This window comes from Mauremys reevesii, linkage group 2, assembly GCF_016161935.1.
Source record: "Mauremys reevesii isolate NIE-2019 linkage group 2, ASM1616193v1, whole genome shotgun sequence".
Taxonomy (NCBI): Eukaryota; Metazoa; Chordata; order Testudines; family Geoemydidae; genus Mauremys; species Mauremys reevesii.
In genome coordinates this window covers 41,307,162-41,331,775 of record NC_052624.1, presented here as the reverse complement: position 1 = coordinate 41,331,775, position 24,614 = coordinate 41,307,162, and the positions used below count along the sequence as shown (strand labels likewise).

The 24,614-nt window shown below is 43.6% G+C and overlaps 1 protein-coding gene across 3 annotated transcripts in view; it reads right to left on the bottom strand.

Annotated features, from left to right (window-relative positions):
• Positions 1 to 24,614, bottom strand: part of ITGA8 (integrin subunit alpha 8) — a 174,951-nt gene that overhangs the window by 126,803 nt on the left and 23,534 nt on the right. The window contains exons 4-11 of one of the 3 annotated variants that reach the window (XM_039522444.1): positions 22,915 to 23,038; positions 15,131 to 15,192; positions 11,907 to 11,952; positions 10,607 to 10,732; positions 8,917 to 8,961; positions 7,426 to 7,469; positions 6,334 to 6,390; positions 6,078 to 6,130 (exon numbers count right to left, since the gene is read on the bottom strand). In XM_039522444.1, the coding sequence (XP_039378378.1) occupies positions 6,078 to 6,130; positions 6,334 to 6,390; positions 7,426 to 7,469; positions 8,917 to 8,961; positions 10,607 to 10,732; positions 11,907 to 11,952; positions 15,131 to 15,192; positions 22,915 to 23,038 (557 nt within the window). Of the gene's footprint in view, positions 1 to 6,077; positions 6,131 to 6,333; positions 6,391 to 7,425; positions 7,470 to 8,916; positions 8,962 to 10,606; positions 10,733 to 11,906; positions 11,953 to 13,258; positions 13,296 to 15,130; positions 15,193 to 22,914; positions 23,039 to 24,614 lie in introns of those variants that run through there. The other 2 variants (XM_039522445.1, XM_039522446.1) reach the window with 2 other exon arrangements.

Here is a 24,614-nt window from a genome sequence, read left to right as displayed (position 1 = left end):
TGAGGGAGACACAACAAATTCTAATATGTCTTAACTCTTATGTAAAAAGCATATAACATTTAGGAGGAGTTAAACCAACAGGGCTCTATAGAAATGTAATATGGCTGTATAGATAATATTCTAAATCATATAGAATATAACAGAGAGTGAGATCTTTTCTACACTTTTAACCACCATATAGAAGTGAAATTTTATAAGTTGCTTCAAAACATCTATAGAAATATTATTTTCTATAAATTCAATAGAACTTCTCCATAAGGAAAACTGTAATTTAAAATGTAAAGTTACATTTATTTGGTTCTTACATTGTTTTAAATATTAGATACTGTCCTATGCTACACATATCCTGAAAAGGAAGGAAGCAGATGCTGAATGAACAAACAAATATTAAAACTGTCGGTTTTTTCCCCCATACTAAAAAACCCCAAATCTTTCTCTTTTTATGAAAGACGCTAGTGGTTTGGACAGCATGTTAGTTGAAATTGCTGACTGCCACAAAAAGAGAACACGCTGTTTGTGTCCCATGAATTTTACCAATTGTTTTACAGTTATTTAGCATACACTATATATTACACAGTAGCTCTATCATCCTCCTAGCATTCATTATTGTTATTATTTTATTACAGTACAGTATAGAGACCCCCATTGAGATCGGGACTCAGCTGTGTTAAGTGCAGTATAAATCAGTTAGTAAGAGATGGTCCGTGCTCCAAAATCTTACACTCTAACCAGAGAAGAGAGAAAAAGGAAAGGGGAAGAGAAAGGAGGTATTATTATCCCCATTTTACACAGGGGAACTGAGGCACAGAGAGAATAAGAGACAGATTTTTAAAGGGTCAGATAGGCACCTAGTGGGATTTTCAAAAGCACTAACGTGTCTAACTCTCAGTGGGAGTTGAGCACCTCGGCACTTCTGAAAATCTCACTAGGTGCATATGAGTATCTGTAGATGCATAAACATCTTTAAAAAGGTGAGCCTCAGTGACTTGCCTAAGGGCATACTGAAAGACCACGGCAGTGTCAGAAAATGAAGCCACATCTCCTGAGTCTCAGTCTAGTACCTTTACTGTAGGACCAATCCTTTGTAAATTAGTGTTGTAAGCAGGGGCGGCTCTAGAAATTAGGCTGCCCCAGGCAGCGCGGTGTGCTGCGCCGCCCTTCCTCGGTCCCGCGGCGGGTCCCCTCTTCCCGCGGCTCCGGTTGATCTCCCGCGGCAGGTCCACCGGAGCCCCGGGACGAGCGGACCTGCCGCAGGCATGACTGCGGGAGCTCCACCGGAGCCGCGGGAACAGCGAACCTCCCGCGGGCACGGTCCGGTGGCTCCGCTTGAGCTGCCGCAGTCATGCCTGCGGGAGGTCCAGCCGAGCCGCGGGACGAGCCCCCCTCCGCAGTCATGCCTGCGGCAGGTCCGGTCGTCCGCGGCTCCGGTGGACCTCCCACAGGCATGACTGCGGCAGGTCCACCGGCCCAGCCTGCCGCCCCCTAGATTTGGCCGCCCTAGGCAACAGCTTGGTTTGCTGGTGCCTAGAGCCGCCCCTGGTTGTAAGTGACAAGGTGAATTTTCGTTACATGATGTCTTGTGGCTCTGCCTCCTGCCCTGCCCCTGGGGTGACTTGTGCCCTGGGGCCAATAAAAGGAGCAGTCCTTGTACTTGAAGGATAGGTCCATCAATGGCTATTAGCCAAGATGGGCAGGGACAGTGTCCCTAGCCTCTGTTTGCCAAAAGCTGAGAAAGGGTGACAGGGGATGGATCACTTGATGATTTCCTGTTCATTCCCTCTGGGGCACCTGGCATTGGCTACTGTTGGAAGACAGAATACTGGGCTAGATGGACCTTTGGTCTGACCCAGTATGGCCGTTCTTATGTGCTTACTCCCCTGAGCAAAAGAACTGCTGTTGCATCTGGCATTGCATAGGGAACACAAGTGAAAAGCATGCAAACTAAACCTTCCCCATACACACCCACCAGTGCGAGGGCCAAATACAATCTGACCCTTAGAAATCTGGTTGGAGGGGGATGGAAAACCCTTCAAAGGGAGAGCCAAGAACCATGTGTTGTAAACAAATATAGTCACCTAGATTACTACTAACAACTTAGATTACTTACAATGAATTTAAATGTCCAGAGCAAGCTTTTGGCACCACCTTCATGCCCCTAAGACACCTCCTATATTAGGGCTTGCAGTGTGGCCCTTTTAGTGCAAGGTAAGCTCCCTTTTGCAAAGCCTGTTCCAGTGGGAATTCTTCCCTGGCCAAACCCAAGGCTCTAATGTCTCTTTATGCATTACCACTGTACAAGGGCTTCAGCAGAAGGGAGAATTCTCCCACCCCCATCCATCCAACTTACTTGTCACTCTCCATGATCCTCATTTACTTGTTTGCATTTATCTCAATGTGGATAAGAAAAAGCAATAAATCAGTTTGACTTTTGGTTTATAGCTAATTTTACTTTCCAGGTTCTAGTACTTCAATGTTTCAGTTTCAAGCACTGCAAAGGAATTGTTTGGTTGGTTATCAACACCTGTGTGCTTGGCTTTTTTAATTGGTGACATACTTCAGTTGCTCTAAGGTTTTGTAAAGATTTATATTTACAAAATGTGAATCTGAGCCAAACTAAAGTTGACACCATCCCTTTTAAAAGGCAGCAGGAGTAAAAATAAGACTGAAAGCCCCCAAATGGTAATGTATAACCATAACTGTAGTTCAATCTATGGGGGTATTTTAATAAGTTTCATTAGATTCATTTCACTACTGCACCATGATGTTGTAGTTAACATAAATCAACATATTTATGTTTGTTCCAGCACATAAATGTGACTAGCCAGTATTGCTTCCTTTCTAATAAAACAACATTAAAAAGCACAAGCTGACCACCTGCTGGAATTTTATGCAATTCTTTTGTATCCTGCTGAGTAATAAACAGCAGGAGTATGGGAAGTGTCAATAGGTTAAAGTGTAACTATGTGGAGCTTTGATATAATACAAATAAAAGACCGGTAAACATTTTATTCCACTGTTTTTATTGGATATATGGTTTCAGCCTAAAAAGAAAATTTTCCTTCATTTCCTTGCTAAGAATTTGTCTATAAATTTATTACAAAATGGAAGTTTCTAGTTTCAATAGCTGATTTATTTGTCAAGTATCGGGGGGTAGCCGTGTTAGTCTGTGTATCCACAAAAACAACAAGGAGTCCGGTGGCACCTTAAAGACTAACAGATTTATTTGGACATAAGCTTTTGTGGGTATAAAAAACACTTTTTTACCCATGAAAGCTTATGCCCAAATAAATCTGTTAGTCTTTAAGGTGCCACCAGACACCTTGTTGATTTCTTTGTAATAGTGGTGGACACAACTGTAGGAAGGCAATAACCAAGATTTTCTTGATCCTGTTTGTGTCCCTAACACACTTTCAGACTTTACATCAAGAATAGCCCTGGAACATTTAGCTGAACGGCTCAGGCTAAAATTGATCAGAGCTGCCTTCTTAAATATTATGAAAAATAAAAAGGTCTAATCTCAGCACTTTCTCAAGTAAAAGCGTTGTCCCTATTTATCTTTTCAGCCTGATAAAGAATCAGGTTTCTGATACTGGTCAAACATCCTGCTTCTAAGTTCTCCACCATCCCTAGCTATATAACAACTTTTCCATGCATATCTTTTCTCTCAACCAATTTTTGTCAACCTTAGTTTCATCTTCTGAGTTATATTTCTAGTTAGTGTACATGCTAGGGTGACCAGATGTCCCAATTTTATAGGGACAGTCCTGATTTTGGGGTCTTTTTTTATGTAGGCTCCTATTACCCCTCATCCCCTGTCCCAATTTTTCACATTTGCTGTCTGGTCACCCTAGTATATGCCATTAGTTACTGGACTGCAGTCAGGCACATTTATCAAGTGAAGCTTCTTTGTGTTTTGTTTTCAGTGGGATGTTTAGATCTCGGAGAGAGTCATTAGATTTTCTTTCAGATACAGGATGAGACCACACAAGCCTCCAAAGTTGTTTGTTGATATTATTGTCATACAGCTATGGAGTTAAAGGAACACGGAATGTTTTTAAAAGATCTTAAGAGATCTTGCAAGCGACTAGCAGATTCCCAAGAAATAACCTGTTCGTGAATTCATTGGCTCAGTGAGAGATGAAGCTAGCCACAATCAACGTCTATAAAGCTCTTATGATACTAGCACAGTGTTTCTTAACATTTTCAGGTTGGTGATCCCTTATTCAAAATAAAAAATTGTCCTGACCCCCTTACATTTACTATAAAAGTAAAAGTTTAAAAATGTATACTCCAATTACTACTGCAAATTCTACAGGTGACCTCACGAACTTTGAAGGTTTTGACTATCCTGAAGTTATTCTGGACATTTTATTTTCTTTAGAATTTTAATAAAATGTTCAATGCTTCACAACCCTCCCGATTGCCTTGTGTAACCCCCCTGGGGGCAGGGGGAATCTCAATTAACCAGTTGAGAAACACCAGTTTCTCAACACAGAGAATACTTCATACACTATGGTTTTAAGCTACAAATAAATACAAGAAGAGAAAGTGTCCCATATGAAGTATACAATTCTTTGGGATATTTTGCAGTAAGTGAATAGCCATACAGTTATAATTATAAGCCTGAAATAACATTGGGAGGAAACACCAATGCTCAAAGTATTAGTGATCTTATCTTGGTGATAAAGAGCTAATGTTAACATTCACTCACTAAAGCCCTGATCCTGCCAACTACTTTGAGTATGTCTACCTGGGGATAAAAAACTTGTGGCTGGCCAGGGTCAGCAGACTCAGGTTTGTGGGGCTCAGGCTGTGGGGCTAAAAATTTCTGTGTAGACATTTTGGCTTCAGCTGGAGCCAGAGGTCTGGGACCCTCCACTCTTGCAGGGTCCCAGAGCTCAGGGCCCAACCTGAGCTGAACATCTATAAAGCAATTTTTAGCCCTGCAAGCCCAAGTTAGCTGACCTCGGCCAACCACGCCATGGGGCTTTTATCCCTGTGTAGGCGTACCCTAAGACTATTCACAATTTTAGGTCTTGTTGACACCTAAAATTTAGGACAACCCAGCTACATCACTCCTAAGGTAGGTAGTTAAGCCCATGTAGACACTGCTAGATTGATGGAAAAATTCTTCCATCAACTGCCTCTCGATGGGGTGGATTTACTACAGCAATGAAGAAACGCCTTCCATCACTGTTGCAAATGTCTACACTATGGTGGCGTAGCTGCAGCACCAAAGCTATGCTGCCGTACCACTTGCAGTGCAGACATTCATGAAAGTTAATGGTGCTTAAGTGCTCTATGAATCAGGGCTTAAATGCCAGATAGTGTTAAGGCATAACCCTGAGTAATGGGAGCTCTAAAAGGCATTGATCCTTACGCAGGCACAATACCTCTTGGAACTATTGTAGAGCATGGCCACTTTGCAAACCTCAAAAGATGATGCAGTATGCATGGACCTCCATGACCAACCAGCTGAGCTCCTTTTGGACAGGCTAGCAACCTTAAGCAGCCCTTGCTGCCATGGGAGATGGACAGGGCTATAAGAGAACGGCTCTGCTTTTCCACAGAGGCAGACTGAACCGTTCTACTTTTGGCTCTTACCCACCTCTTTCCAAAGGCAGACAACACCACTACTCCTTGCCCCTTTCAATACTGGGAAATTGGACGGGATTTGGATGTTCTAACTCTGCCCTTATTGTTCCAAACAATCCTCTCAGCTGTCAATAAGAAAAACTCCACTAAAACTTCTTTGGCAAAGGCCATTAGACCAAGTTTTAAAGGAAGAGTGAATTCATAAAGTTGAGACCCAGACTGGATAATTAGAGCTAGAAAAGCACAGAAGAGCTGTACAGAAGTCTAAGAAACATTTTCCAGCTGAGAGCATTAGAAAAACAGAGTTTATTAACAGATATATTTATTTTGGCTTTTCCATATAAAGGGATTATGATGGCTTTTGGAGATGTAGTGTGAACATTATTTACTAATGCCAGGATTTTCAAAAGGGACTAAAGAAGGAGTTAGGCAATCACTTCCTATTGGATTTCAATGGGATTGGAATGCATTGTATAACCTACCCATCACTGTTAACATCCGACACGGCGACGGTGTACCCAAAGTAAGACGCCATCTGTAAATAAAAAACAACACACACATTTTCATATCTCATATCCATTAAAAGATTGTTTTTCCTGACAAACCTCTGCACCTTTATGAAAATGTATTTCAACGGGTAGAAAATATTACTTAACAAATTGTTAGAACTATAATATTTTAGATGCAATGATATTCCTCTGAGGGATAGTATATTATTGCTTAGATCTTTGACATTACCTGTTCACCAGTGAAATTCTGAATAAAGGTCAAGTCTGTAGAATTAATAATTGAAACCTGGAAATAGACAAAAATATAAAAGGTTCCAGTCACACCATAATAAGTTATACTGTAATGTAACTACAGGTAAATTTAGAAAAGTTAAAGGATGTTCCAGTGGTTACAGCACTAACATAGGACCTAGATGACCTGAGTTCAGTTCTCTGCTTCACCACAGATTTTTCTGAGGGACCTTGAGCAAGTCATTTAGATTTTCTATGCCTCAGTTCCCCATTTGTACAATGGAGAGCATAGTACTTCCCTGCCTGGAAGTGGTGTTGTAAGGAACCAAATGTTAAAAACAGTGAGGTGCTCAAATACTACAATATCCGGGGGAAGCATATATGTACCATAGATAGGTGCTATTTTTTTGAGCAGTGAGTTCCAATATGAGGTTGGAATCTGGCAATAAGATGTTAGAATCTGGAATCAGTTTAGGGTATGCAAGGACTACAGTCAGGTCTGTAGCTGGGAACTGTCAATTTCCCAAGCAGATTGTTCCTGAAACTTGCCTTTTGTTGTATTTACTCTATAAGGAGATAAGCACTGTTTCACAATCTGCACTGCTCTCTCTTCTCTTCAGAATTTATACCATGATTTTTCATATCTGACATTTTCATAACACATACATAAAGCATTGAACTGAAAGCCAGATCTGAACATCCCTGAGCTACACAGACTTGGATCTTTCTTCATCATGGGAACAATCAGAACAGCACATCAAACACCCATGGACTTGGGGTGAATTTGGATTTGAGTCTGCAGCTACAGAAATACTGGCACAAGAGTTCAAAGCAGTCTTGTAATTGTCTACAGAACGTACAGACTTCAAAAATAAATAAAAGCCTGAGCTTTAAAGTCCAATTCAGGAAAGCAGTTAAGCACATGCTTAAGTGCCTTGCTGAATCAGGGTCTAAGTGCATAGGAGTTTTGCCTGGATAAGGAATGCAGGTACAATGTGGCATAAAAACATGATATAGCCTTTCCTCCTCAAAATAGCATAGCTCATGCATTTTTACTACTAATCAGATCAAATGTGGATTCAATACATACATAGCCAAAGTTCTGTGCTCCTCTTGGCACTCCAGCAACCAACTCTGAAAAGATAAATAATTAATTAGTGAATACATTGTTTTAGCTGATTGGAGCACCGTCACTTAAATTCTGCTACCATACAGCCCCTATTATTTGAGAGTATGCTCCCTATTAGCTGTCTCAAAGACCTCTGTAACTGATATTACATTTTTAAATTTATATAATGTGTCTATCAGCTTCTCTAGATATATGCTCGGAGCTCAGCGAATATCAGCTAGACAGGGTCAGGCCTGGTCAATATTTGGCCAAGACCTCTAATGAACACTGGAGGAACTGGTGTTGCTAATTCAGTAGGTGGTGCTGTCTGCTGCTCTGAGTCAATCCTTAACCATACTATTAGGGAACTGTGCTGCTTGAGGCATAGGTCAGATTCCATAAAAATCTGAAGTCACAAGGTGGGCAACAATAACCTCAGAGTTGAAGCCAAATTCTAATTTGGGTAATGACATTGTGCCGAGCTACAAAACATTTTCTCTGTAATTGCAGTTAAAAATTCTTCCTCACTGATTCTCCTAAACTTGTATGGCTTGTTGCTGTCCTCTGTTACGTTGCTGATCCATTTTATCCTAGAGGCAGCCGAGTTTTATGTTGGTGAAGAATCCATTATAGATATGTAGCTTGTAAATAATTGGATTAAATTTGTAATGTGTGTGTAATCTTCTGGATGAAATTGCCATCTACACGCAAATTGCTATCAAAATAGCCCACTGTAGAATTTATTTGATCCAAGAAAAAGCCTTCACTTCTAAAGAAGCTCATGCATTATTCTCTTTCAGGCATTTTTGTTCATGTGCCTTTAAGCCCTTCCTTATTCAAGGGATCAGTTCCTTATTTCATTTGCCTGTATAATGTTTTCTCTCTTTCTAAGTATAGATTTTTAATATTAAAAGTTCAACCCTGATCAGCTCTGCTCTGAAATGTAAGATTCAAGGAGAGGAGAGAGTATAGGGATCCTCTTCCCACTACACAAGCGGTAACTCAAGAACAGAACAGAACACATTGGATTAGGAGGAGGGACAGTTAACAAACTGTCTCATGCACCATGTCCTCAAGGGCATGGTGCATGAGACCATGTCCTCAAGGGACATGCTCTATAGCTTTTAGGAAATGTCCAAGATCCCAAGTAAATAGTGCTTCTCTCAGAAGCACCAGGAGTTAGCTGGCAGATGTGGCCTTAGAGTGCTATCCCCCAGCCCTACCTGTGTAATCTCATCCTAGGCAGAAAGATACCTCTGGCTGGGGCTGCATAGGTTTTGGCTACTGCAGCTCTGCTTTCCCTTGCTGTACCATCCCAGGGAAAGATTTGCCCCCAAGTACATTGGGTAGAGATACATTATCCCATGCTTTAATATTTTAAATGTTTAAGACCTATTTTCCCATTTAGAGAACAGGAATAGATAAATAGACATGTGCACAGTCATATGCTTTGCATTTTGACTTGCTTCTTACCTTGTTCAAGGTCTCCAGTAAATTCCCCAGCAGCCACTGAGTATCCTGTTTTAAGAATAAATTACAAGCATGAAACCTGACAAATCATTTACTTCCAAAGACACATGCTTCTGGAAGGACAACCAGATTTGTCCTCTGTTTCAATAATCTCTGTAAAAACTTTATAAACTAGTATATCTAAGACTGGGAGCAGGAGAGGGGAAGGAAAATCATTTATCAAGTTATTATGACTACCTTCATCATAAGTCTCAAAAGTACAATAATTCTACAGGCCTAAATCATTAGGAAACACGTTGCTATTTAATTGCATCCCAAAATCAGCTGTTAAGCATTAATACTTTATAATTCACGTGAAAATATAAGCTGCAAATGCTACATCTTTTGTGATAATACCTTTTTTATTATATTCCTTTTTTGCCACTATGATGCATAATCACACAATTGCATCTATTATATGTAGGATCAGATTTCCAAAGCTATTTAGGCATCTAAAGATGCCAATAAGTGCCCTAAAAAGGACATAAGGTTAAGCACCTAATGCCCATTGACTGAGTAAGGGCCCATGACTGCAAAGCCAAATACGAAGCATATGTGAGAGGACATGTATCACTGCCTTCAAACGTCACTGCATCATTTCTACAATCATTGAAAAGACAGCAACATTTGTTACATGCAGAGTTATGCGCATATTACACACAATTCCTGGAGAGAAGGAGCCACCAGCTATCTTTTAAAACATGTACTCAAAGAGATCTAGGTTTCTCTATGTACAGATTACTCCTGTTTATTGGAAATCCTATTATCCGAACCCCTTACTCAACCCCCAGTGTGAGATACATGTCCTCTGCAGCCTGTATCTCATGCTGAGGGACAAGGAAGGGATTTGGATAATGCAGAGATTCGGATAATAGAACAGAGAGCCCTGGCCAGGGCTGTAAGGAGGAGAACGAGCCCCTGGCTGCAGGGAAGGCCTCCCTGCTGCTGAATGATGCCTGTGGCAGTGCAGGGAGCCCTCTGCAGCCCCACTGTCATGGGAGGGAGGGAGTGGGGCAGAGCAGAGATCCTCAGCCAGGATTGCAAGGAGGATGACGACTCTGGCCGCGGTGGAAGCCATCCTGCTGCTGAATGGCTCCTGCCCTCTCAGTGATCCAAATAAAATCCATGTTCTCCATGCTAGCTGGAAAATCAGGAATGTACTGTATCACCTTAGGGCCCACTACTGCTCTCACCGAAGTCAATTATAGTTTGTCCTTAACTTCAACAAGAGCAGAATTGCACCCTTAGAAATTACTGTACTAAAACATTACAAAAAAAGAAGTTTCTTTTCCCTCTCTTAACAGTCGAAATAGTCCCTAATTACAGTAAACTAAATCATTTCCCTTTGACTGAAAAAAGGTGCAAACATGAAAAATTAGCATGCTTGCTTAAGTATATTAAAACCCATGTATAAATATAGCATCCTAGTTAGCTAGCCATTTAGGATCTGATTCTGTGAACACTTAATCCTGTGTTTAACTTTAAGCATGTCAGTTGTCCCATTAAAGTAATTAGCAAATTACTGAATGGGATTCCTTACTCCTGTGCTTAAAGTCAAGCACATGTGTAAGTGTTTACAGGGTTGGGGCCTTCATAATCTAGGCTATGCTTTCTCATTCAGATTAGTCCAGTGCCTCTAGATTGTACATCTTACCCAGGTAATTGTCATCATATATAGGTGGTGCCACTCCAGTTTGCTTTTCTCTTGTCAATTTCCTTAGAATATCCTTGAATGAATAGTCCGTAATGATATCTGCAATACTGGTGGTGATTACTTGTCCTGTATTCAAATAATTTCATAGAGTAAATGAATTCAGAGAAGAGCCAATGCCCTAAAATGTAGGGTTATCTACAGTTTTTAAGATTTAAGATTAAATGTAGGTTCAAGACACTGTCTACTCAATTCATCACTAACTGTCCCATTGCCAAAACAATGCATTGCCAGACTGCTGCCGTAGAGAAGAGCAGTGCATAGCCGCTGCTATTAGGAAAATCCTTCCCCACTGCCACTCTGGGAGCTTCCTGGGAATATTTAAACCAAATGCATTTCTACATCATTCAGAAATGAGAAGACAATATGGAACACAATGCAGTATTATCCATAACTAACACAACTCCATTCCATTTCAAAGTGCTGGCCCAGATCTTCCAAGTCCTACATAGGCCTAGATCATGCTCTTGCAGTGACAGCCTGTCCATAACAGCTATAATTCAATGGGATCCTATAGCCCAAGGGCAGTGCATTCTCACTGGAGAGTTCAGAGATATGGATTCTATCTCATCAGAAGTCAAAATGAGTCAGAATCTTTCTCCTTCAGTGACACAATGCAAAACCCATTACACAGGTCCACCACAACACTGGAGCTGCTGAATGGCTTGACAATGTCTTCCTGGTAGGCAGACACCAAGAATGAGCCTTATCGTAACAATGGTTAAATCAAGGGAGGGGCAAAAATGTTCTGCCCTTACCTATATCAATGCAGGTCTCATCTATACATGTGGCACCATGATACCACAATGATGAGATGGGGTATTAGAAATGTCTGGACAGAAATCAGTCTAAAAATCCCAAACTGTAACTTATGCTATGAAAATGCCACACACAGTGTAATCTCTCTATTGCACAATTGACACTTCAATTCCAGATGAAAATAAAGTTACGTTTTTCCATTAAGAGGCAAAATGTTCCGAAATGTCATCAGTAAAACATTTACCTCATTTCACCTACTATAGAATCCATGGCCCGATTCTGATCTCATTCTTTTTTTAAAAAAACACACACAAGAGTCACTACATTGACTTCAGAGCAGTTATTCTGATTTACACATATATAAGAGACATCAGACTCAAACCGATGACCTTACATCTAGAAAATAACAGGAATTCAGGATGAACTTTCTCCTGACACCTGGCCTTTACTTTTTGGTTTAAGTTAACTGAGTGAGTGAACATACCTTGCCAGTAAAAACTCCCAGGTCCTCCTACTATAAGGTCCCCATTCTACAAAAACAAGAAGAAATGAACAATATTAAATTATGATCGATAACATGCAGAGGAAAAGCAATTAGTACAATTATATCTAAACATCTGTACTGTTTTATTTAAACAGCAAAAGGAAAATCAGGGTCATGATACAGGATATAGGCCCCGATGCAGGAAAGCACTTCTTTACGTACTTCTTTAAGTACATGCTTTAATCCACCCTTTTCCAGGGAAGCGGTTGAGTATGAGATTAACTTTAAAATCAAGATACATGCTTAAGTGTCTTTCCTGAATAGGGATGCTTTCCTGAATCATCAGGGCCATAATCTGTTTGGCATCTTCAGAATAACATTTTTCAAAGACTGCTTTGTTTCTTTGTAAACAAAAGATGAAGATAACACAAAAGAGATCAGTGACGCCCGAAGTATCCAAAGCAATGCTTTACAGACCAATATGGCTATAGCCACCTTGTCGCCATCCCTTCACAACAGGCTAATTGGGTGAAAAGAATAACATGAATGTAAAATGGATAACAAAGTGTCTCAGAAACACAATCTACAGTTATTGTGATTAGACACACATGTGAAGCCCTGGTGGTCTAGTAGCGGTACAGACCCACTAACTACAAAGTTTATTCCTAGGGTCCATAGTATTGTTACTAGGTAGCATAGGGGAATGCACTGGACACACTTTCAAAGCACTTTTTCCCCCCAGAAGAAACCAATTTTATTGAATTATTAGCCTGTTGTTGAAAGAATCTGCCTATAAATTGCTTGGATTTAAAACAAAACAAACCAAACAAACAAACATATACCACTCAAGGGCTGATGCCCAGTACTTTCTAAAAATCAGGCCCTGGTGAGTGACTCAAGTTGGACACACAAAAATGGAGGCACCCCATAGGCTGGGGCACCAGTGCCCCCCTTTGGTTAAACAGGATGTTGCACAGCATCTGCCCAGATCAGCAGGGCAGCCAGCCACCCTGCTTCTCTGAATCTCTATAGTCCTATTCTGGAGAAAAGCACGTTAATTTCTGTCCAATGGGGGTGTACAGGCCAGCCCTTATGTTTGACAAGGGTAATCAGACCCTTGCCATCAATAGGCCTGGAACCCCCTTTGGTTCTTAAGTCCCTGTTAAGGGGTTAGTAGGGGAATCTAGGCTCAACCACTCCACTGGGTTCCAGTTCAGATCCCTTAACCCAGGCAGGCAGAATCCTGCTATACCCTGAGCTCCTTCCTGCCTCCTTGGTTCTGTAGGCTTCTGCAGCCTGTGGCTCTGGCTGTCCCTTCTCTGGGTCATTGTCACTCTGAGGCAGCTTCTCACCAGTTTGCTGGCAGCTCTTTCTTTCTTGGGTCTGCTGGCTCCTCTGGCAGCCACCTCACCCCTCTGCTTTTCAGCTCTTTTATTCAACCAGCTGCTCTGAAGCTGCCAATCAGCACTGATGGGCAGTTCCTTCATTAACCCCTTGGTTGCCAGGCCTGCCTAAGGTCTATGCACCCCATGACACAACCAAAATCACTAATCACTTCTGAAGGTTGGGATGGCCAGAGCAACAGTAATGCCATAGCTAGGGTGACCAGATGTCCCGATTTTATAGGGACAGTTCCGATTTTTGGGCATTTATCTTATATAGACTGCTATTACCCTCCTCCCACCCCCGTCCCGATTTTTCACATTTGCTGTCCAGTCACCCTAGGTATAGCACAGGCTGGGATGGATTCAGAAGAAGTCAATGGAAGTGCATCTGACAAGTAAAAAGTTATCTGTAGCAGCTTTTATCTATTTTTGAAATTAAACTGGGAAGTTTCAAGTCTGTAAAACTTTTGAAAAATTACAGCTGTGAGGGGTTGCTCCCCCTACCCCAGGATGCCACCTGATGTACTGGGGTTTAACTGAGCCTCTCCTCCTCAACCAGCCTGGGTTCCCTCTTCCTGCTTTGCTGAATTAGGCTCTCTGGCCTGTTGCAGCACACACACACAAGTAGGGTCACACCCCGCTGCAGACACAGACTGAAGTCAGCTCTGTGTGTAAGGGCTCCCCCAGAACTCATGTGCCCACCCCTTTTGGGAGACAAACACAAAATAATTCTGGTTTGCACTGTATAGAAATATGTGTACAGCACAAGCTCATAAAATTCACCCTCTTCCTCAATGAGAAGAGAGATATGCATGACTTCTTGCCTCCACCAGTTAGAAATTGCATAAACTGGGTTTAATAATAATCAAATTTTATTAACTACAAAAGGTAGATTTTAAGTGATTAAAAGGATAGGAAAAAGAACAAAGCAGATTACTAAGCAAATGAAACAAAACAGCAAACTAAGCTTTACACACTAGATAGGTAGGATACAAATTAGCAAATTCTCACCCTGAGTGATAAACAGGCTGGCAGATTCTTAAGGCACAAGTTGTCTTGGCTTTCCCAGGTTTTCATACACAAAAACCTGATTTAGTTGGTGTTGGTCCTGCTTTGAGCAGGGGGTGGGACTAGGTGACCTCCTGAGGTCTCTTCCAACCCTAATCTCCTATGATTCTATGACCATCACTTCTTACAATTCAGTCTTTGTTCCTCAGGTGTTTTCAGGTGTGTTGTTCTAGGGAGAGTGAGGACCTCTCATGTTGTCATTGTTCCTCATTTATATCTTCCCCCCACTTGCTGGAAAGTTTTTTGCTGTGACCTGGGTCAAACAGTTCCCACTGTATAGAGCTATCTGACCTGGGTCAAACAGTTCCTATTGTGTAGAGATATCTCTGCGAGGTTTTTATTGCACACAGTTCCTGGGGTAATCCTTACGTTTGTGTGCATTCCTTCAATAAGTCCCTAACATTGTCTGGCCTCATCCAATGTAGCATGTTGAAATATAGAGACATGGTCAATATTCCCAGCTTCAGATACAAAAATGATACATGCCTACAAATTAGATAAACACATTTAGTACATCATAACCTTTCCAATGATACCTTACATGAGCCATCTTGCAGAAAGTATATCTCAGTTATGTCATATCCATATCATAAGCATATTTCCATAAAAAATATGGAGTATAATGTCACAGCAGCAACTTCATGAAAAATGTTACTCAAAACAAGAAGTGGATGAATTTCCAATCGGGGGACTGGAATAGATGAAGGAAGAGGTCAATGGGGATACGTCAGCATAACATTTCATCCAAGGAGTTAAAAAGTAGACTCTTACCTTGTAAAAATCTAAGCTGAAGCCTGCTTGACAGAAACCTTGTCCTTCAGGATCTGCATTGCCTGCATTATCAAAATATGAATATTTATTGATCTCATAATGCCTGAGTAGAACTTACTTATTGCCATAGGAGAGGGTTCAGAGAAGAGCCTCAAGAATGATTAAAGGATTGGAAAACATGCCTTATAGTGAAAGATACAAAGAGCTCTCTCTATTTAGTTTAACAAAGAGAAGGTGAAGGGGTGTCTTGGTCACAATCTGTGCATGCCTATATATGGAACAGAAGTTTGATAATAGGGGCTCGTCGGTTAGCTGACAAAGATATAACAAGATCCAATGGCTGGAAGTTGAAACTAGTCAATTTCAGACTAGAAATAAGGTGTAATTTTTTAAAAGAGAACCACTGGAACCACTTGCAAGGGTCATGGGGGAGTCTCCATAACTGGCCATTTTTAAATCAAGTTTGGATGTTTTTCTAGAAGACATGCTCTAAACAGGAATTAATTTGAGGAAGTCTTATGGCCTGTAATACAGGAGGCCAGATCAAATTATCACATTGGCCCCTTCTGGCTTTATAATCTCTGAATTGCCATACACTACATCACTGTAAGATTTCCCAAGGAGAAATAATTAGTACCCAGATTTACTTGCAACAACAAAAAGAAAAAATATATACTGTGTTGAATTATTGTATTACAGGTTTCCGCTGTGGGTACATATTTTATTAAATGTTGTAGTACTGCCTTATCTCCATAATTCAAAGTGATAGTGCACATCCAACTCCTGTATCAGTACTATAGTTTGTTTTAGTAGGAAGAAAATTTCAGTGAAAGAAGAAGGAAGAAAATATAAAAGCATTTATATGATTTTATTTTAATTTTTGTTTTGGAGAAATATGTTTTAATGCAGTGGTTCTCAAGAGGGGGTCTGTTGCTCCCTGGGGGTCTGTGAACCCTTTCAGGGGGGGCCACAGTTAAAACCCAGAGCCCAAGCCCCAGCACCTCCCATGAGGCTGAAGCCCCGATCTGAGGCGCCCCATGCGGGACAGACGCCAGGAGCAGCAGGGCTGAATTCCAGACCTCAAGCCCCAGTACTCCAAGAGGGCAGAAGCCCCGAGCCCATGGGCAGAGTCAGGGGGACATGTGGGTGTTGCCCCCACAAAAAAAAGCTACAATGCAAGAGCAGGGCAATCCCGTGGCAGCTACACACACACACACACACACACACACACACACACACACACACACACACACACACACACACACACTGCCGCCTCCTTCTCTCCCCGCCCCCCTGGCCAGGTCAGAGGCAAGAAGCACGAGCCAGGCAGTGCAGGACAGCTGCTGCTCTGGCTGGTGTCATGGAGTAGGCAGCTGTGGAATTCCCTTGTCTCCTGCTGCTGCTGGTGCAGGGGGTTGAAGGTGCTTCTCAGCTCCCAGCCCCCTTTGCTCTCACAGCTGGTAAGAGCTGCCTGGGTGGGAGAACCCAGCTCTGTGGCTGGAAGAGCCCTCAGGGAACAGGGACTGCAGGGGAGCCCTCCCGGAACACAGACTCTAGCTGCCCCCTCCCTGCACCCTGAGCTACTCCCTGCCCACACACAGCCCCTAGCTGCCCCCTCCCTGCAGCCTGAGCTACCCCCTGCCCACACACAGCCCCTAGCTGCCCCCTCCCTGCACCCTGAGCTACCCCCTGCCCGCACACAGCCCCTAGCTGCTCCCTCCCTGCACCCTGAGCTACCCCCTGCCCGCACACAGCCCCTAGCTGCTCCCGCCCTGCACCCTGAGCTACCCCCTGCCCGCACACAGCCCCTAGCTGCCCCCTCCCTGCACCCTGAGCTACCCCCTGCCCGCACACAGCCCCTAGCTGCCCCCTCCCTGCACCCTGAGCTACCCCCTGCCCGCCTACAGCCCCGCGCTACCCCCTCCCTGCACCCTAACCTACCCCCTGCCCACACACAGCCCCTAGCTGCCCCTCCCTGCACCCGGAGCTACCCCGGCCCGCACACAGCCCCTAGCTACCCCCTCCCTACACCCTGAGCTACCCCCTGCCCGCACACAGCCCCTAGCTCCCCCCTCCCTGCACCCTGAGCTACCCCCTGCTGCACACAGCCCCTAGCTACCACTCCCTGCACCCTGAGCTACCCCTCTGCCCGCATACAGCCCCTAGCTACCCCTCCCTGCACCCTAAGCTACCCCTGCCCGCACACAGCCCCTAGCTGCCCCCTCCATGCACCCTGAGCTACCCCTCTGCCCGCACACAGCCCCTAGCTGCCCCCTCCCTGCACCCTGAGCTACCCCTCTGCCCGCATACAGCCCCTAGCTACCCCCTCCCTGCACCCTAAGCTACCCCCGGCCCGCACACAGCCCCTAGCTGCCCCTCCCTGCACCCTGAGCTACCCCTCTGCCCGCATACAGCCCCTAGCTACCCCCTTCCTGCACCCTAAGCTACCCCCTGCCCGCACACAGCCCCTAGCTGCCCCCTCCATGCACTCACCTTTGAGTTATAATTTTTGGTTGTGCCCCACCCCCCACATCCCAGACAGGCAAGTGAGTCAGGGGATGGAGGTGGTGCTCCCTCCCCAGACCCAGCCATGCAGAGCTGGCTCAACCCCCACTGGCCCCTGCTCACTCAAAATAGAAGTCAAAGTACAGCTATGTGCAAGGGCCCTTCCCCGCACCTGGCCCACAGCTGCAAGTCTCCCCCTTTCCCGTTGGGCCCTGGAGTTTTTAACAGCATGTTGTGGGGGGCCTCAGAAAGAAAAAAGGAGAACCCCTGTTTGAACGTATTTACGGACAGCAGAATCACAACAGCACACAAAATGTTCTAGGGATCCAGTCTGACAGGATCTGGTGCTGGTAGTGAGGCTGTGAGCTTATGCAGTTATTGTCTTAAGGATGTGGTCTTGTTTTGCTTAGCTACATTTAGCAGCTTTCTAGAATTTTTGTGAAAAAATATACCATGTAATTAAATAAACCCCACAGCCTTGAGGCAAAAGGTACAAAACCACCTAAGGAGGAAAAGAAATTATATGGGACTCTATGTAATGAACAAATCAGGGCCCTCTGCAGAGCCATGAGATTGGTGCCAAATGATGATATCTTGAAAAATGATATTTACTACTTGGGACATTCTTCTCTCACTGCCTAGCCAGGGTCTCTGGCCACAATCAATAGGCATCCTGTCCGAACCATTGTGGGTAACCGAAAATGAGTGGCTTAGCGAGGAGTCATAGAATTGCTGCAAGAGCTTGATTTGCCATAAATACAAAAATAAGGGTCTCTTAGGAAGTTTGAAACTTTTGGATAAATAGTGACTTGGAGAATGGGTCAATCTGGGTGTATTCAAAGGAGCCCACCCTGCAGGAGGTCCTGGCTGTCTATACAACTCTGAGGGACATACAGGTAATTCATAAAGCCAAGCTTTTTGAGAGACTGGATTTGGGGTTAAACCAGTATTGAACTGTAATATAATTCTGCATTTTCATGTATATTTGCTGAGTCTTCTTTCTAAGTTCTATCACCATGAAGCAATAGACTTGGAATAGAGTAACCTGCTACGGTTGCCCAATATCTGTTGGAGGGAGGGAAGAAGAATGTGGCAATCTTTTCTCCTTCCTCAAACCCTTAAAGAGGATCTTCCCTATGAACACCAGGCACCTGGGGATGTGCAGGTTCAGGGGGCTACAACTGGGCAGCAAGTAAGAATGGTCATTGGAACAGTCCCTCCACATGGCATCATCCCTGAGCAAAGCCAAAGTGACACACCAGCAAGAACTAGCGCAGAGCTTGTGAACATTATTTTCCCATAGATTCAGCTTCTCACTTTGTGGTGTCATCTCTCCCCTCGTTGGAGGTTTGGGTGTAAGGGCTAGGCCATGAGAGGAAGGCTTGGTAATGCAGCTCTCTCTGGAGCAACTCTGCAGTGGAGAACCTCGTGGGTAATGCTGAGGGGTTGGCCCTACATGCAGATATCCCAGTTGCCTTTGTATGTGCTGAGTTCCATGGGATTTTCTTGCAGATCTTAGGAAGAATCACGGGGCTGCTTGGTTGCACACATCTCAGGGCTACACAGAGGTTTGGGGGCAAAAATCTAAAACTGAGCCCCCCGCCACCACCACCTTTCCAACAAAATTACCATGGATTCAAAAGAGGCCCCAGAGGGTGGTGGATGGGGCTGAAGAGTGAATCTGCCCCACACTCACCCAGCTGTGGTAACTTCAGTCCAATGGGACTAGGCTCGGCACCCCACTCTGTGCACTGTGACCTAGTCATGACAAAGGGATGGCCGGGCCAAACTTGAATGGTGCTGCCACCCCATGCACCAGGTCACAACACTCAGAATGGGGGGTCTGGGGAAAACTGCCCTTTTGGTCCCTCTGCCTCGGGTGGCCCTGCAGGCAAAGCATGGCACGATGTTATCTCTAGAACTCCACAAGAAGGAACTTGGCAAATTTCACTATCGTAGCTCTTCAAAGGAGGGAGCAGGTCTGTTCACTTGTTTGCCCAGCACTTTGTTGCCACTATACAAATAACAAACTGAACATTGATAACTTAGCCCTCCTGTGGGCATTTCCACACAGAGGCATAAGGTAGCCCATAATATTAGCTATTAGCTTTGGAAAACACCACATGGCAAGTAACTGTGAAACAGCAGCTATTTCTGATCTGTGGGAGAAGTAACTGCTAGACACTGAAATGATTCTGTATGGGCCCAATCCAAGTCCCATGAAGTCAACGGGTTCTTCTCACTGATTTTACCAACAGTTGGGTGAGCCTTTAAGAGGTCTTTTACTTCATTTCTCCCAAATCAAATATACTGATCCACTGTAACTTGCTGTAGAAAAAGTAGGATAAGAAATGAAGAAGCAAGAAATGCTTCCCAGTGGTTTTTAGGACTGGAATTGCTATTTTCAACAGCTATTGCCTTTTTTTTTTTTAAGTTTTATTTGTTTAAAAGGAAGACAGTGATATTGCATTGGCAAATTCCCCATAGAAACAAAGAGTGGAACAAAAGAATAATAAAGGCATCTCAACTTTTCCTCATTTATGTAGGACAGTCTTATAACATGCATCCAGATATCCTCCAATCACACAAGCTGAAAATTGTTCCATTTTACTGCAGTTCTGTAACCATATGGGAACCAATCCTGTCTTTGTTCTGTGCACATCCAAAATTCCTGCTGAATGACCCGCCCTGGGAGCGAGCTACCAGTGACCCAGGGCAGGGACAGCAGGAGGGTGCAGGTTGTGGGGAGAGCCCAGGGCTGGGGCAGCAGGGGAGTGTGTGTGTGTGTCAGTGACAGGGGGAGCCCAGGGTTGGGGTTGGGGGCAGCCAAATTTTTTTTTGCTTGGGGTGGCAAAAAACCTAGAGCCGGTCCTGGCTTCAGGGCCCAAGCTCGAATGTCACAGCAACATCTACGAAGTTATTTTGAGCATGCTAGCCTGAGCCCTGTTAATGCAAGTCTGTTGACCTGGGCTGGGAGACTCGCTCCCAGCAGCTGTGCAGACACACCTTTAGAGTTCAGGGAAATAGCACACAATGTGACTCTTTGCTTAAAGAAAAAAAAAAAAAGATCACTGAGGCCAGGAGCTTAGCAGGATTCAGAAAGCGATCAAGTCATTCATATGGATAACAAGAATATGTTGAGATATTGTAGTAAATATTTAAAAGACCAACACACACACACACACACACGTTGGAACGGCTATAAACCTTCATGCTTCGAGGCTTAAGCCAGTCTTTAGCTTTTGAGGTAGGAAGAAACTTCCTTGGGGCAGGTTAACCCATCATTGCTTACTGCGGGAATTCTTACACCTCCCTCCAAAATATCTGGTAATGACAAATGTCAGAGGCAGGATACTGGACTAGATGTATCACTCGTCTGACCTAGTATGGTATTTTGTGTATTCCTATAAACAATTGGGCTTTGGCTTTGATACACACCCTCTCTTACCTATTCCACAAGCAGGAAGGCATTAGAGTTGTGGAGGAGCTCCTCAATTCCCACACAACACAGAGCAGCATGTGCAGTAGAACTGCTACTGTGGGCTGCTTTCTTGTGCACAGGAAGTAATACACAATCAACCTATTGCTGGTGATTCAGACAAAGCAGCTGTTTCTATCTCAGTGCAGGATCTGATCCTAGGATAGCAATTCTATAATGACAGATTCACATTCAGAATGAGCAACTGCTTAAAGGAGGGGAAAGTGATCAGGAACAGTCAGCATGGATTCACCAAGGGCAAATCATGCCTGACTAACCTAATTGCCTTCTATGATGAGATAACTGGCTCTGTGGATGAGGGGAAAGCAGTGGATGTGCTATTTCTGGACTTTAGCAAAGCTTTTGATACAGTCTCCCACAGTATTCTTGCCAGCAAGTTAAAGAAGTATGGGCTGGATGAATGGACGGTAAGGTGGATAGAAAACTGGCTAGATGGTCAGGCTCAACGGGTAGTGATCAATGGTTCCATGTCTAGTTGGCAGCCGGTATCAAGTGGAGTGCCCCAAGGGTCGGTGCTGGGGCCGGATTTGTTCAATATCTTCATTAACGATCTGGAGGATGGTGTGGACTGCACCCTTAGCAAATTTGCAGATGACACTAAACTGGGAGGAGTGGTTGATACACTGGAGGGTAGGGATAGGATACAGAGGGACCTAGACAAATTAGAGGATTGGGCCAAAAGAAATATGATGAGGTTCAACAAAGACAAGTGCAGAGTCCTGCACTTAGGACGGAAGAATCCCATGCACTGCTACAGACTAGGGACCGAATGGCTGGGCAGCAGTTCTGCAGAAAAGGACCTAGGGGTTACGGTGGACGAAAAGCTGAATATGAGTCAACAGTGTGCCCTTGTTGCCAAGAAGGCTAATGGCATTTTGGGTTGTATAAGTAGGGGCATTTCCAGCAGATTGAGGGATGTGATCATTCCCCTCTATTAAGCACTGGTGAGGCCTCATTTGGAGTACTGTGTCCAGTTTTGGGCCCCACACTACAAGAAGGATGTGGATAAATTGGAGAGAGTCCAGCGGAGGGCAACAAAAATGATTAGGGGGCTGGAGCACATGACTTATGAGGAGAGGCTGAGGGAACTGGGATTGTTTAGCCTGCAGAAGAGAAGAATGAGGGAGGATTTGATAGCTGCTTTCAACTACCTGAAAGGGGGTTCCAAAGAGGATGGATCTAGACTGTTCTCAGTGGTAGAAGATGACAGAACAAGGAGTAATGGTCTCAAGTTGCAGAGGGGGAGGTTTAGGTTGGACATTAGGAAAAACTTTTTCACTAGTAGGGTGGTGAAGAACTGGAATGGGTTACCTAGAGAGGTGGTGGAATCTCCTTCCTTAGAGGTTTTTAAGGTCAGGCTTGACAAAGCCCTGGCTGGGATGATTTAGTTGGGTTTGGTCCTGCTTTGATCAGGGGGTTGATCAGATGACCTCCTGAGGTCCCTTCCAACCCTGAGATTCTATGATTCTATGATTTTAAAATGCTTACTTATGCTTTTCGAGATGTTTGCTGAATTTTAAACCCTATTAAATTAAGCAAATTATATTTTATCACCATAATTGCACAAGCCTTATTTACTTAATCTCTGCTCTTTTAATTATATGATAAAGCATCCAAGTGGAGACATACAGTTTAATGTCTGCCTTTCTTTATATTCTTTCCCTGGGTGACATCACTCAGTAATTTTCATCTAGCTAAGACAGCACTAAGATTGAAAGTATGAAACCACTGATCTCAATTTCAGTTCTATTGAGGCAAGAGCATTTATATTAAAACTTACTGTTGCGACAAGGAGAATACTCGGCATACGCACTGAAGTTCTGAATTGCAACATAGCAGGTGCCAACTGGATCCTTTTCAGGGGTGGCTTTAAGGGTCCTCCAATGATATAAGGGAGCACAAGCCTATTAAAACAGTAATTATGTAACAGATCTTTTATGTGCCATGCATGGGCTAAGTCAGTTCTTCATTAAACAAATTAGCTATTTTTGTTCCTGTTAAGTTTCTATCATTTGGGTAGAAATTGTCATACTAGGGTGGATGAAAGAACCATGGGAACCTTCATAACCTGCAATGTTCTCTTCTTCCCTCTGCATCATTAACAATCCACTTACATCTAAGGACCAAAACCTGCCCTCTCCTTGGACAGGTAAATTGTCTCAGATAGTGTTACGCACTTTTAAGCATGTGTTATTAAACTTCCTCTGTGCCTGATCCACAGAAGATGAGTTTGCTACTGTCCCAGTTAGGGGACTTAGTCCTTTGCTCCATGGTTTTAGTTTGAAAGGTCCCTGGTTCAATCAGTCCCTCATGATTCTCACGATGTTGGTAGTTACAGCATGGTTCTGCTGTACGGGGGAATACGAGTTAGGTTCTGCAGAGCTGAGCTCTTTCTGTTGCAGCACGGGGGGTGTGGCCAGTGGTCTGCTATTACATGGATCCCTATTTCAAACCCAAAATAGAGCCAGGGAGAGGACACAGCTATGGAACAGATACTGGAGTAGCTCTACCTATGCTTCTCCCCAGCCTTGGGGGTAGGATTCTGAGACCTTTTTCTGTTTCTGGTTTGGCACAACAGGCAAGATTTAACCCTGACTGAGTGACTTTTTGCCAAATGAGTTTTTGATACAAAACTATTTAATAAGATAGAATATATTCTACAATAAAAATTAGTGTGTGATGGAGCTGACAAACTGTCCACTTTTGTCTTGGGATTGATTTACAGTCAGATATTAATTGCTCCGTGGTAATGTATTGTTGTCATTTTTTACATCACTGTAAGGCACCAGTCTTGCAATTAGCTCTGGCTGGGTGGATCCCGTGCCCTCACAGAGCTTACTGCAGGTGTGCACATTCCTTTGCAAATGTATAAGACAGGGTTCTTCCCTGGGCAACCTACAGTCTAACAACATACTAGAGAAAAAATAGAGGACAATCAAAATGAATTTATTTCTCGTAATTATAATTTTAGATGCACTTCAGAGAGTTTGACAAAATCATTTGCAACAGAAAACTTAAAACAGTAAAATTTGGCCTAATTCTATTTTATTGTTGTTGCTGCTGCTGCAGTATTAAAAAACTGCAAGCAATGTGATAATGGATTCTCCTTTTTTCCCCATGGAACCCTATCCGAGTTTAAACCACTTCCCAAAGTCAGCAATTCAAGGTTTTGTCTTAAAATTGTTGACTTCAGCTTCTGTGACAGGGTGCTGGGCAAGAACTGCTGACTCAGCCCTCTGTCATGTCAACCCCCATTATGGAAAGCAAATTGGAGCTGGCTAGAGAAAACCTGCAGCTACTTAGTGAATGGGAGACAGCTGCCCGCCCAATTAGTCTGGGGCTAGATAAAGGCTGCAGGGAAGGAAGCCAGGGGAAGGGGAGGAAGCAGAGTGATAGTCCTTCCCTCCTGGGAGCAGACACTAGAAGCAAGTTGTGTATGGGGAAAAGGCAGAGGTGAAAGTAAGCCGGTATGGTCCAGTA